This window comes from Syngnathus typhle, linkage group LG6, assembly GCF_033458585.1.
Source record: "Syngnathus typhle isolate RoL2023-S1 ecotype Sweden linkage group LG6, RoL_Styp_1.0, whole genome shotgun sequence".
NCBI classification, from domain to species: domain Eukaryota; kingdom Metazoa; phylum Chordata; class Actinopteri; order Syngnathiformes; family Syngnathidae; genus Syngnathus; species Syngnathus typhle.
The window spans coordinates 14270998-14284585 of NC_083743.1; the positions used below are offsets into that span (position 1 = coordinate 14270998).

The 13588-nt window shown below is 42.4% G+C and overlaps 2 protein-coding genes across 3 annotated transcripts; both read right to left on the bottom strand.

Moving 5' to 3' along the window:
• Window positions 1–2033: 2033 nt before the first annotated feature.
• Window positions 2034–7004, bottom strand: LOC133155070 (nuclear mitotic apparatus protein 1-like). 2 transcript variants are annotated; one of them, XM_061280071.1, is made up of 10 exons: window positions 6583–7003; window positions 6293–6502; window positions 5687–5874; window positions 5431–5559; window positions 5218–5323; window positions 4872–5073; window positions 4661–4797; window positions 4079–4375; window positions 2775–3077; window positions 2035–2638 (listed from the first exon to the last, which is right to left on the bottom strand). In XM_061280071.1, the coding sequence occupies exons 1-10, from the start codon at window positions 6850–6852 to the stop codon at window positions 2633–2635; spliced, it is 1848 nt and encodes a 615-aa protein (XP_061136055.1). In that variant the 5' UTR covers window positions 6853–7003; the 3' UTR covers window positions 2035–2632. The 2 variants fall into 2 exon arrangements, with proteins under 2 accessions (XP_061136054.1, XP_061136055.1); XM_061280070.1 differs by having other exon boundaries at window positions 2034–3077; window positions 6583–7004.
• Window positions 6855–11618, bottom strand: LOC133155359 (nuclear mitotic apparatus protein 1-like). The gene is made up of 14 exons (XM_061280589.1): window positions 11491–11618; window positions 11313–11374; window positions 11154–11242; window positions 11000–11070; window positions 10286–10374; window positions 9941–10018; window positions 9739–9832; window positions 9490–9649; window positions 9118–9257; window positions 8877–8988; window positions 8678–8795; window positions 8409–8549; window positions 7485–7598; window positions 6855–6869 (listed from the first exon to the last, which is right to left on the bottom strand). The coding sequence occupies exons 2-14, from the start codon at window positions 11352–11354 to the stop codon at window positions 6855–6857; spliced, it is 1263 nt and encodes a 420-aa protein (XP_061136573.1). The 5' UTR covers window positions 11355–11374; window positions 11491–11618.
• Between the last annotated feature and the right edge of the window lie 1970 nt (window positions 11619–13588).

Sequence of the window (13588 nt, forward strand, 5' to 3'; positions counted from 1 at the left end):
GGCATGCGGAACACGTGCTGCTGACGTATGACGTAGCCCGCGTCCCAATAGATTAAGGAAAGTATCGGCTCACAGATCGGCTGTATTTTCCGATACCCGATCCATCTATTTTGTTGATATCGGGGCCGATATCCGATCCAGATATCGGATCGGTGCATCTCTAATATATATATATATATATATATATATATATATATATAAAAAGTCAGATGTGCACACAGTTTGCATATGTGGATGGATATAGAATCACTACCCGAAATTGCACGGGAAGAGCGGAGCGTGTACGGCGGACACTGTACACGCTTTGACCCCTTTGATACATTTCACAATTATCCCGTCTATCACACGGTTTATGAAAGATTTGACTTTGTGGAGAAGTTTTATGACCCTTCATTTACGAGGCCTCGGGCTGTGGCTCAAGTGAGAGGCGGGCTCGTCTTCCTCCTGGCGGATTCCCAAATCATCCCTTGGATGCCAACCAGTATGCCATCTCCCTCAACAAGTACGCACACGGCATTGCAGAGATCGCACAAACGCACCTCAAGGAGATGCAGACATACTTGTCTTTTGGTAAGCCACAAGTCAGTTAAAATCATATTTTGTTATGACTACCGTTTTTTTCCATGTATAATGCGCAAAATTTAACTAATTTATTGTCTCAAAATCTGGGGTGCGCATTATACATGGGTACAAAAAATATATATTGTTTTATTTATTTATTTATTTATTTTTAAATCCGGATATCATACGGAGGCCGCCATTACAGATGCGCTTTCTTCTCTGCTGTTCACTTCAAACACGCTCCATACGAACACAATGCTCTCGTATCAGACGCTTGCTCGATCACTTGTTCGTTTGCTGTCACAAATGTACCCTACACAAATCCGAAACATTTCTTCGCTATCGAGTTTGCTAGCGCATGCGCAGTGATACTGACCGGCAGAATAACATCCGGTTGTTACATGGGTACAGCAGTTTTTCCAGCATCAACATGCCATTTTTAGGGTGCGTATTATACATGGGGGCGCATTATACATGGAAAAAACGGTAGGTTGTTTTCCTTATTTTTTCCCCCAGACTACTTGTTTTCAGCGGTTGAAATTTTTACCATTGCAGCGAGGGAGTTCTACGAGCCCTTACAACACGCAAACATAGCAGAGTAAGAAAATACCATTTTCATTTACACTTAGATGTATGCTTTGACCAGTCCTTTGCAGATACGTAGAATCATTTATCTGGAGAGTGCCTTTATGGGTTTACCTGGAAGACCATTCGGCCGGTCTTACAAACCAACTGAACTGGCTGCCCTACACGCCCATTCTCATTATTTTCTAATACATTCTGTATTTTCATGTTCACTAACCCTGTTTTCAAGCCATGTGGTATTTGCTCCAAGCAGCCATAATAAATATGAAGGACGGTCTTTCCCCGGGACCTACGACGCATTGTTGGACATTGAGCGCTCAGCGAACCAAGAGAAGGCTTCAGGGCTCGAAACTAACAATTGCCCGATTGCCCGGGGCAAGTAGCGATGGCAGACGGGCAAGTAGAATTTTTCCTCACTTGCCCTGCCATAATACCATGTTTTCAAGCTGTAAAAAGACGATTTTGTGCATAATTTCTCGCAACTTCTGCCGCTTCTGGTCCGACATTTTGTTTTCTAGGGAGCGGTTAGTTTCTTGTGTAAGTCTGCAATACATTGATAACGGCAAAGCGCTTCGTAATTAAATGCATGCTCCCTCACCCGTCCCTGGCTCTTCTGCGCCTGCGCACCAGCAGCGCTTGTTTCCGTGTCGGGCAAGTAAAAATCCACTCCAACAAAATTCGGGCAAGTAAAATTTTGTTTCGGGCAAGTAAAATTTTCTCCAACTTGCCCGAGGGCAACTTGGGCAAAAAATAAGCTTCGAGCCCTGGGCTTGGAATGAAGTTAAACGACAAATTAGCATAGCAGCATTCACAGTCCGTGCTGCGGGCATGACACTTGAACCGCCTGGATGATGCACATTAGATAAGACGAGCCAAAGACTTTGTCAAATTTAATGTGCCTTGACTGACTAAAAGATTGGACTCACTGAAAATGTAATCAACGGATGTATTTGTAATGTTTAAAACCTTTACATAGACAATTTTATTGTATAACTAATAAGACAATACTAAAAGAACCATTACAAGAAGGTAGTGGTCAAAAATTAAATGTGCATAGAATGAAAATTCAACTGAACAAGTTTTTCATCAATTCAACAACCTAGTAATGTTTAAAATCTTTACATAGACAAATTTTTTGGACAACTAATAAGACAATACTAAACGAACCATTACAAGAAGGTAGTGGTCAAAAATTAAAAGTGCATAGAATGAAAATTCAACTGAACAAGTTTTTCATCAATTCAACAACCTAGAATAATAATGAAAAATATTAGAATTCATAAAAAAACAAGTGCACAACATTTAAATAGCACCATCATGTTATATTACACCCACTTACACCCAGTAACTTGATCAGCAGTTTGTTATTGTGAGCCAACCACCAGATGCCACAAACAAGTACAGGAAACTAAAAGCAGCAGCCAATCCTTTTCATTGATCATAGACCTCGTCATTCTTCCAGGAAGATTTTTGTAATTGACGGGACTCATTCCTGAAAAAATGGATTAGGATTCACCATGAACACCAAAAACACTTCCAGGATTTGAATACAAATGATGAGCCAGATAAAATCACTGAGTAGGTAGGAATTCCTTTATCGATCTCTACCTCAAAGACCATGTTCTTACCTTACGAGCGGTTTCCGTTAACCGTGGAGACTTGCCAAAAGTTCGAGACGTCTTCTTGTTCTCTTTGTAGACCACTTGGGGTGACTTGAAGCTTCGCTCTCGGCCCGCTTGACCCGCCACAGCACGAGAAGTGGGGGCCTGTTTATTATCTTTGTGCGTGGTCTTCGCGGGAGATTTCTTGGAGGTTTTGTCTGGTGACTTGCAGGTGGAGCTACGGAGTTTATTCAGGCCCCTTTTGAGGTAGCTGCTGCTGTTCTTAGGGGTGTTGTCGATGGTGAACATCATGGACTGCCTGCGGTCAACCTGAGAAGATAAAAGGTGAAGTCTGATTAACTGACCGTTTCCTGTCTGAAACCTGTGTCACATTTTGAAATTTGTTTCACAAAGAAAGTGAGTAAATTTGTACGAGTAATTTCTGCTGGTGAAATTCACCGAAATAATTGTTTCACCAAGGATTAATTTCTTATGACCTAAGGAGTTTTTTCAAACTCACCGGGCTAAGGGCGGGGTGAAGGTTTGAGTTGGTGGATCCGCTGTTCATGTTCTTAGGAGTGTGGGGACGGGGGAAGCAGGTTGCTTTCATTTTTTTCTGGCAAATACCGTTTTTTTCATGTATAATGCGCAAAATTTAACAAATTTATTGTCCTGAAATCTGGGGTGCGCATTATACATGGGTGCAAAAAAAAAATTTTTTTTTTTTTTTTTAATTTTTCTTTTTTTCTAAATCTGGATATGATACGGAGGCCGGCATTACAGATGCGCTATCTTCTCTGCTGTTCACTTCAAACACGCTCCATACGAACACAATGCTCTCGTATCAGACACTTGCTCGATCACCTGCTCGTTTGCAGTCACAATGTACCCTACAAAAATTCGAAACATTTCTTCGCTATCGAGTTTGCTAGCGCATGCGCAGTGATACTGACCGGCAGAATAACATCCGGTTGTTCCCAAAGATGATCTTTTTTCTGAAATAATTTTACTTTTACGGACTTAAGTAGGAGTCAAAATTTGGGTGCGTATTATACATGGGTACAGGCTTTTTTTCCAGCATCAACATTCCATTTTTAGGGTGCGTATTATACATGGGGGCGCATTATACATGGAAAAAAACGGTAAATGTTTTAGAAAGTAAAATAATGTATTATAGTTAAAAAGGAAAAGGGGAAAAAATAAAGCGTCTTAAAAAATAAACAGGCATTTTTCCTGGCAAATAAAATAATAGATTATGGTTGAAAAGGAAAAAATAAAAGCATCTTAAATCCAAACAATCTTTAATTTGCCAATATGACAAACAGACCAACCTCAGGTGAAGTCCGAGTAACAGACAACGTGGACGCAGACCTCTTTGAGCATCTCGGGCTTTTCGGCTGAGATGAGCTGACCGATTTATATGGTGGTGGGTAGCCCGCCATCATGGCTAGACGGTGAGAGCGGACGCTGGATGTGCTACTCGAGTGTGGCGCCGCAAGGGAGCGGCGATGTGAAGCGACGGATTCTTGCAGGTGGCCCGGCATGACGGATGCTCGACGGATGGTCTCCGTTGGGTCACCAGTGCGGACATCTTCGTCTGTGAACGTTAGTGCGGTCTTGAAGCCAGTCTATAAGGACAGAAGGGTTCCATTCGGTAACATTAACTGGCATTGCAACTCGGTTTGTTTAAAAGTTATTATTTTTATGTAAACTGGTTTCCAGAGTCCAAATTGTCTTAATGAAAGAAAATCCTCACAGTGATCAGAAAAGATGTTGAACTGATAAAAGTAATAAAGGAGGTCAAAACAATGAACTGGCAATTCAAATTTCTGGTAAAACATTTCTCTCTCAAATAACATGACCAAAACGTATTCACAAACTCTGAATGTTACAAGAGCTGAGAATCTCCCAACCTCAAACTCGACAGGATAGCTGCTCTTGAGATGAGGAAGGCAAGCTTTGTTCCTGGCCTGGAGCTCAGCAATCCTCATCCAATCATCAGGCGCATCTTCTGGCTCGTTCTCTGACCCGACGCAAAACGTACTTGTGGCTGAACACATTGGAAGGACTTCAATTATCTTTCTTGGTAAATTTCTGCCGTGGCGCTGCCCGGTTCAAACTTGCTCTGCGAATGGATCGTGCTCCGCCGGTAACCAGGAAGACCGCTGAGCTGGTCGCTGACAACTCCGGTCATTTTCGGCGGCGTGTCGGGGCGCTCCATGAACGCAGCAGGGCGTGCGGCACGGACACCGGAGAGGTTGGGCTGGGAGTGAGCTGAAGCCAGGCTGTAGAACGTCTCATCATGTTCAACGCCACATGGAGTTTTCTGCAGAAGAGTTTACCATACAATGTTGCAAGAAGAAAGTTTTCACACCCTTGATAGGAGTCACATGTGGGTGAAGAAATATAAACAAAGTTCAGTGGTCAAATAGAAACAAAGTTCAGAATCAGGTCAACAGGTTTCACTTACCTTTGTCATGGTTATGTTTATAACCCGTGTCGTCCTCCGTCTTTTGACAGACGACGATGGATTTAAGTAGGGGAGATCCTTTCTTGTTTTGATTTCTGCAGTTGCTCTAGAAGGGAATATCGATACTGAGCGGTCTGTGTTTGTTTACATTGTCAGCAAGCAAGTAGCACATCGAGGTTAAGCTGAAATTCTGTATTGGCTGCCATTTAGTACCTGGGGATGTGTCTTGGTGTAAAATCAAGCGTTTCCAGTGACTCGGCCTTCAGACCACGCCGTTTGGCCGCCAGTCTTTCAGAACTACGGACAAGTGGCGTGCTCCATTCAGCCGGCGCCGAAAGCTTCCTGTCAAATTGAAGGACAAATCACACCAATTAAATTTAGCTTCACATAATTGCTGGCACAGATGATTTAGTCAAATTTTTCCCTTTGATGAATTTTAGTTCACTTTATACATAGCAACATTTTTTACCTTGGGCTGTTCAGCGAGTCTTCGAGGGAGCTTTGGTCGAGACTGTCTGAGCTCATCATTCTCTTTGGCTCCACTTTAAGAACCTTTGAGTTCACGTCTGAAAGTTCCAGGTAACACATCGCCGATGTTTCTCCTTGACGGTCGTGGATTTGATTGTGTGCATGCAGGTTGAGGTCAGAAAAGGCCGCCTTAGCACAAGCACAAGTGAGAAAAGGAGAACTTGAAACATGCTTCATTTTGTTTTGTTTACAGCAAAGGCACTCATTTCAGAGATCAGAAAGGTCACTGACACAACTAAATGCACTCTGGTCACACACAGCTTTGTAACAGCGACACGGCCATTATAATAGTGTCATGAAGCCAAACCGGTTTTAGAAGTTATCAAATGGCGCCATGGCACTGACATCAATCCTGAAGTAGGTCAATGTCAAAATGAGAAATGAGACAGTCCCTGCAGCAGCCCACATAACCTTAATGAGGACAATCTGCATTTGCACTACCATTTGGGGAGAATAATCTAAAAGTGAGGTTTTTCTTTTTATTTCCTTCGCAATATTGCAATCGAGATTCAAACTGCCATTTTCTCTCTTTAATATCAAAACCAACCTGTGCCTCCAAACGGGCCAGCTTTCTCAGCATGTCCTTTTCCTTGCTTTGAGCCCTTTCCAATTGCAGCTGGAGCAATTTGAGCTCCGTACCACTGGCGTTCACTTCTCGCTCTTTTACTCCCAGGGTGTGCTTCAGCTTGGCCACTTCCTCTTGGCTCTCCTGGAGAAGCTGTTTCTTGTCATTGTAATGACTCACAGCCTTTTCCATCTACGACATTTGATGTTTGCATTATATTCGCCGAACAGAAAAGTACCAATGAATGCACGTCGACCCGAGTTCACACCTACCTGAGCTTTGTAGCGTTCCACAGCCTCTGTTTTCGCCACAAGTTGCTCCTGCAAATCCTTCTTGGTCTCCTGTTTTTTTTCCAATTCTTTTAGGACCACAGCTTTTTCCAGCTTCAACGATTTAAGCTCTTCCTTGAGCGCTTGCTCCATTTTAAGTGAGGCCAAGTTCTCTCTTTCTGTGGCCTGGATGGTCTGAACGAGTCTCTCCTTCTCCAATATCAGCATCGCCACTTCTTTCTCCAGAGCTTTCTGTGTAACAATATGATCCATTGTTAGTCAACTGGGATCTGTTGAGGGAACGGGAACGTTTTTTAACGCGGACACTTCCGGTTACAGGGCAGACTGCATAAGTGTAACTGGAGACAGAAATTAAAGGGGGAAAAAAACGCAACAGAGGCTGCTGCATTGTTAGCAAAACTGCAAGACCAACAGACTGCATTGTTCTCACTGAATTGGTCAAATCAGATGGAAAACATTAAAACAGTTTTTGTTGTATTAGTGTGTTTCTATAAATGTGTTGTAATTCACAGTTTGAGGAAAAGTAAATGAAGATAAACTTTACTGATGAATGATTTGTTTTTACCTATACACCACAATTTCACATAGCTTAATATAAACAGAATAATAGTATTTTGTAATTACCAGCACAAGCTATTTAAAAAAAAAAAATTAATGCATTTTACAATCAAAGAAAATTGAGCAGGTTTAAGTTGTCATTGGTGTGGCCCTCTGACACAACTCCGTTTTTTTTTGTGGCCCCTTGTAAAAATTAATTGCCCACCCCTGCTTTAAGCGGACAATTTCACAATTCAGCTCATCCCTCTGACATTTTAAAAAGATTCGAGCAAATAATTTTACAAAAGAAACATAATGCACAAAACATTAATTTTGTAATACTTCACCTCAATAACTGGCCCCATGTTTTCGCCGACATCTTGCTTTGTGGCTGCTCTAATTTCTTCTTCCAAGCATGAAATCTTTCCCTGGAGTATCTGAATTTGTTCAGTCAGGAGCTCCTGTAATGAAAAACAAATTAAGATAAAAATTGTACCACAGATTAGATAAGGACCTGCCCCATGGTGACCATCTGCACGCCAACTGTGTGCCTAGGACGCTGCTCAAACGTTTGCCTGTTTTACCGATTCACGACCACGGTTCATTGGGCGCCCTTCAACTTGACTGCCCTTACACCCGTTTATGGACCCCGTGGAGGCGATTTTGTGTGTTTTGGGATGTTCTACGGTATCGAGGGGGGCTAGTTGGCCGCTGTTACTTTTTTCCTTTTCTTGTTGCTTTGCTTTGATGGCTTTTATCTTTCGCACTTAGATATTGGCTTTCTTTGTGGTGCCGTTGTGTGGCAGCCTATTGAGTTGTGTGTCTTTTATATACCCGCTCTGTGGTATGGATGCTGCTGGGGCCTGAATTTCCCCACCCCCGGCCGGGGATCAATAAAGTTTCAATCAATCAATCAATCAAATCAGATAAAGACTTCAGGGCCAAGCGTCTAAAGGTAGACTATCGGCTGAAACAGGTTTGACCTGTGATTGATGCAATTGTGATTGGGGCTGAAAGTTTTTTTGGAAACCAATCTACCCGCAATTGCAAATTATTCACTAAATATTGTGATTGCAATTGGCTATGCGAACTGTGATGGATTCTCCCAAAAAGAATATCTTGGCATGTGCTAATCATAATATCAGGGATGAGAACAGCAAATGGGAAAAACAACTGAAAAGTTGCCGAGGTCTGGGGGCCGCATGCCGCACTGGGAGGGCGAAGGACGCGGAAGATTCTCATCCCTGTAATTTGAAACAAAACACCCCTACCTTTTGTGAAGCGGCTTGACTGAGTTCAGCGTTGAAGTAGTCCTCTTTGGCTCTCCACTCTTCTTGCAGAGATGCTTGGCTTCCCGTCAGCCTGACAACCTCCGCTCGACACATGGACAGCTGCGCATGCAATGTCCGCATCTGACGAAATGCATTCCAATGTGACCAATAGCCAAGGGTATTTTTATAAATGGACATTTTACAAAATGACCTCAAAAATGTCGTCGAGAACAGAGTGCCTCTCACAAGCTTTGAGCAAGTGATGATACCTGTGAAGAGAGGGCGCCGTTTTCCTCTTCAACTTCAGTCACTTTTCGCTCCATCAGCAAACAGGAACTTTTACCCTCTTTGTTTTCTTTCAGAAGCTCGTCGAGTCGCAGTTGTAACCTGAAAGAAAGAAATGTGGGAATGGTGAATGACAGCCCATTTATTGGGGAGGGGGAATACAGAGAGGAGAGTTGGTTTTACGAGTCATTCTTCATCTCAAGGTCATGGATTTGTTCCCTGGTGCTGAGCTCATTAGCCGTTTGTTCCCCTTTCATCTTGTCCAGACGATACTGCAGCTGGTTGATGTGAGATTCTAAAGAAAATGTAATGAAACAAAAACAACATTAAAGGCAAGGCATACAATATAATCTGTGTGCACTTTTTATTTTCTACATCATTTGTCAATCATCATAAATACAACACAAAAACGTAAATTGAGTACCTCTTTGTGCAAGAAGGCTAATTTTTCCAACGAGGTCCTTCTCCAGTCCATCCCTATAATCTCGCTCTCTGATCATCTCCCGCTGAATCTTCCTCAACTGGAATTTGGGAGTGTTCATTATATCTTGAAGAGGAGATTTGCTGTGGAAATAAATATTCAAGCAAAATGAATAAATACTTAATGCTTTCAATCTAATTAACTCACATTGGTGTCAAGGTCTTTTTCTTTTGTACAGTTAAGTATTTGAGTCAAACTCATGAGATGTTTTGTAAACAACAAATGGCCAAGCTCCAAGCATCTTAAAACGTTGGAAACATTGACCAAAAGTAGGACCAATGCCAGCAATATATAATTAACATTAGTCAATGATACCTGGAGGAAGATGATGCCACAGTGTGCACATCGACAAAGGCGATTTTCTTTGTGCGATGGAACACCGGGGAGTCTTCATCGGAGAGTGTAGAGGTTGTCGATAAACTGGAAGTAGAGGTGCTTGTCGTTCTAGCGAATACTTCAGGAGTCACAGGCAAATCTGAAGGATTAAGTCAAACATTCCAATAAGCATTCAAAAGCCTGAAAGCACACCCACGAGTCAAATGCAGGAATAGATACAAGACTCACATTGCCTTGCCAAGAAGGCATCAAGACTACTACTCAGATAAACTCTGCCCTCATTCTCCATCACGTAAAAAACAGTCAGATTTGCAATCTCCCCCTGACAAGCAGGAATGGAAATATTGTTACAATGGCACAGAATGGAAAGGAAACATTAAAACAGCATCGTATTTTCATAGTTTCAGCAAAAACAATTGTGCCCGCTTACCTCCACCTCACAGTCCAAGGTTTTAAGTGTGCACCGTTCACCGCTCATCATGTCATGGTAAACCAGCAACAACAGCACCTAAAAAGAGCAGGCCGGACATTTCCCATTACTTTGTGTATAAAACAATAGAAGGATGTCATTGTTCTAGACCACTATGTTCAGGAGACAGTTTATTCGAACACCTACTAAGAACAATGAAAGACGGCAATATTATTGTGGCAGAAGCACATTTTTAATCTCTGACTGCCAACTAGCGAGTCATAACACAGGTGACAAATGACAAAGACAATATTGCTGTGCCACAATATAACTTATGTACATAGGATGCAAAACAGCTTTGTGTACCTTTGCTATTTCCAAAGTCAAGTTGATGCCATTATTTATGTTGTCCCAGGATAATGAACAACTTTCGGTCGCGCTGAATCTGCAAACCTCTGTCCAACCACAAAACATTAAGTTGAAATAATGTTTTTCACATAAGAGATTAGGCATTAAAACATAGTGTTCTATAAGAAGGTGCAACTGAAAAAGAAATTGTGAAGAATGAAACTGAACGTAGCTTTACAATGCTTTGCAATGGTGCTTTTTGTACACTAATGCTCAAGACTAAACATTCTATTAAAGCAGTTAAACACCGCACAAAGTGCACCATTGGAATGTACTGAATAGAAAAATACGCAACGCGAGGCCCAGACGTAGTCAGAAACTCACTCCACAAATTCTGCAATGGCTTTAAAACATTCTCTCGTGCACCTTTCGAGTTTTCATTTCAGACTCAAAGCCAAGTGCTTGCATATAAAGTATTATACAAAACTGATTATTGTTTAATAGCCAGCCATATTTGAACGCTTGATTCTTACGCATGCGCAGATTGGATGTGCAAGTGGCTTATTAAGGGTTGGGCAACACCCAAAATAATGTGACACACTTTACCGACCTGGCTATTACTTTTGGTCTGCCTCCCTATTCTGATCAAAGTATGTACTGAGTAGAACAATACATATCCGAGGGGGGGGGGGGGGGGGTTAACAAGCCCAGACATTTGCGTCAGAAACTCACTCTCCACAAATTCTGCAATGGCTTTAAAACGTTCTCTCGGTGATGTTATTGAAGGAGGTTGTTCCTTTTTCCTGTGGTGGAAAAAAGAAAGCAGGATAAAAGTAAGAAGTAGGGAAAACAAGAGTAAACAATCCAGGCTGTCTTGAATCCTCACATTTGATATACAACATCAAACAGCAACTCCCCATTCTGTAACTCTTCGATGTTTTTTATCGCTCGGTGGGGCAACGTGAGATTACTTATCTGCAAACACAGCATGGACGAAGTTAGGTCAAAACTTAAAATACTACAAGCCACGGTGGCGTTAACTTACCCAGTCAAGTAGCGCCTTAACGCCCAGATTCATGAGTGCCATTTCGAATTACCCTTTCAACCCTGCTGGGAGGAAAATGCAATATTTACACTGGGTGTCTCGAAAGAAATCGTACAGGCATAAATCCACGATAGAAGTGTTAGCAATGAAAAACGTAAAAATCTCCGTTCAACAGTACCGTACGTGGCGAAGAGATGCTGTTGTTACAGCCGATTTACCGCAAGTTCGACTCAGCAGAGACTAATTCTGACGACAGGTACTGGTGTGAGGTCAACCGTTTCAAATCACGCAGATCAAGATTTAATCAACCAATCGTTATTCGCATGGGCATGGCGTCTCAATATAAAGAACATTGATTGGATAGAAGGCCGGAAGTGAATGATCTTCGCGCTGTTTTTTTTTACCGGGAACAGCCAGCCTTAATAACGTGAGGCGGGGAATGCCTGGTGATGTATTCTTAAACATTAAGAATCAAACCAACCTTATTCTCACTGAAAAAAAGTAATGAAAACCTCCACTTGATACATCAAATAGAGTTACATTTTCATTCTTTTTTCCCCACCAACGGTTCGTGAGCATATATTTTGCAACGCGACTCGAAGGCGGGGAATGACAAACTACAGGTTACCATGGAAACAGACTGTTGACCACTTCAGGTAAACGTCGGTCTTCTACACTTATAGCAAGAACGATTTTGATTACAGTGACGTGCGGTGAGGCTCATGACTGGGGAGGCACTGACGTCACCTGTTAAAATTTGTCTGACACCTGTGTCCAAAAAAAGGTTGGGGAATGCTGCTCTAGAGTAGTTTATTCATTATTTAATTCGAATTAATTGAATTAAAATCCCATATCAGCAGTCTTCACACGTAAAAACACTCAATAAAGCACATCGAATATGCTTCCGAAGTCTTGTTTTGAACTACTATTTTGATCAACCATGTTGTGACTGTTTGATCACAGATGAGAGATGACGTTTGGGGCTCCAGTGGATTTATCTTTTAAAGCCATCAGCACCTTGGAAGGTAAAATATGTCCTTATCATCCTTTCATCAGGGCGGCTTGGTAGCACGTCCGCCTCGCAGTTAGGAGGGTGCGAGTTTGATTCCACCTCCGCCCCTCCCTGTGCGGAGTTTTGCATGTTCTCTCGGGCCCTTGTGGGTTTTCTCCGGGTACTCCGGTTTCCTCCCGCATCCCTAAAACATGCTCAGTAGGCCGATTGAGCACTCCATATTGTCCTTAGATACGAGTGCGAATGGTTGTTTGTCAAAGTCAAAGTCAGCTTTATTGTCAATCTCTCCACGTCACAACACACAAAGAGACCGAAATTACGTTTTTCTCTATCCCACGGTGACGAGACACATAACACGATAGACATACAAGTACGCGACACAATATAAAAACAAGAAGGCAAAAAATTCAAACAATCAATAGTAAGAGTGATGAATAAATAATAAATAAACAGATAACACAATAAATAAGAGCAGCAAAACGGAGCCAGCAAGCATAGCGCAAAAGTAAAAAACATCATAAACAAAAAGGCACAAACAATAAATAATAAGAGTAATAATAAATAATAAATAAACAGATAACACAACAAATAAGAGCCAGTGTGCATACAGACAGTTCAGACAGTAAAAGTTCAAGACGCTACGCAGAACGGGGGAGCGAGTTCAGGATCCTAACAGCCTGGTGTACGAAGCTGTTTGAGAGTCTGGTCGTGCGGGAGCGCAGGCTTCTGTACCTCTTCCCAGAGGGCAGAAGCTCGAACAAAGAGTGAGCGGGGTGACTCACATCACTCACAATCGTGGTCGCCTTGCGGGTGAGATGGGAGGTGTAAATGTCCTTCAAGGAGGGGAGCGAAGCACCAGCAATCTTACCAGCCGTGTTCACTATGCGCTGCAGGGCCTTCAAGCTGTAGTCAGTGCAGCCGCCACCCCACACAGCAATACAGCTGGAGAGGCTCTGTGTGCCCTGCGATTGGCTGGCAACCGGTTCAGGGTGCCCCCTGCCTACTGCCCGATGACGGCTGGGATAGGCTCCAGCACACCTCCGACCCCCGGGGCAACTAAGCGGTACAGAAAATGGATGGATCTTTTCATCATCAATTTTCACGTTTGCATATCCACCAAATTCTCCAAAAGTTACTCCAATGATTTGTTCTTTTTAAACGACAGACGAAAGCAAAACTATCAGCACTGTCTGAAATTCATTATCTACACTTCAGATACATAGTCAGATGAACCAAGCAAAGGTTTCCAGCCTTTAAAGACCAA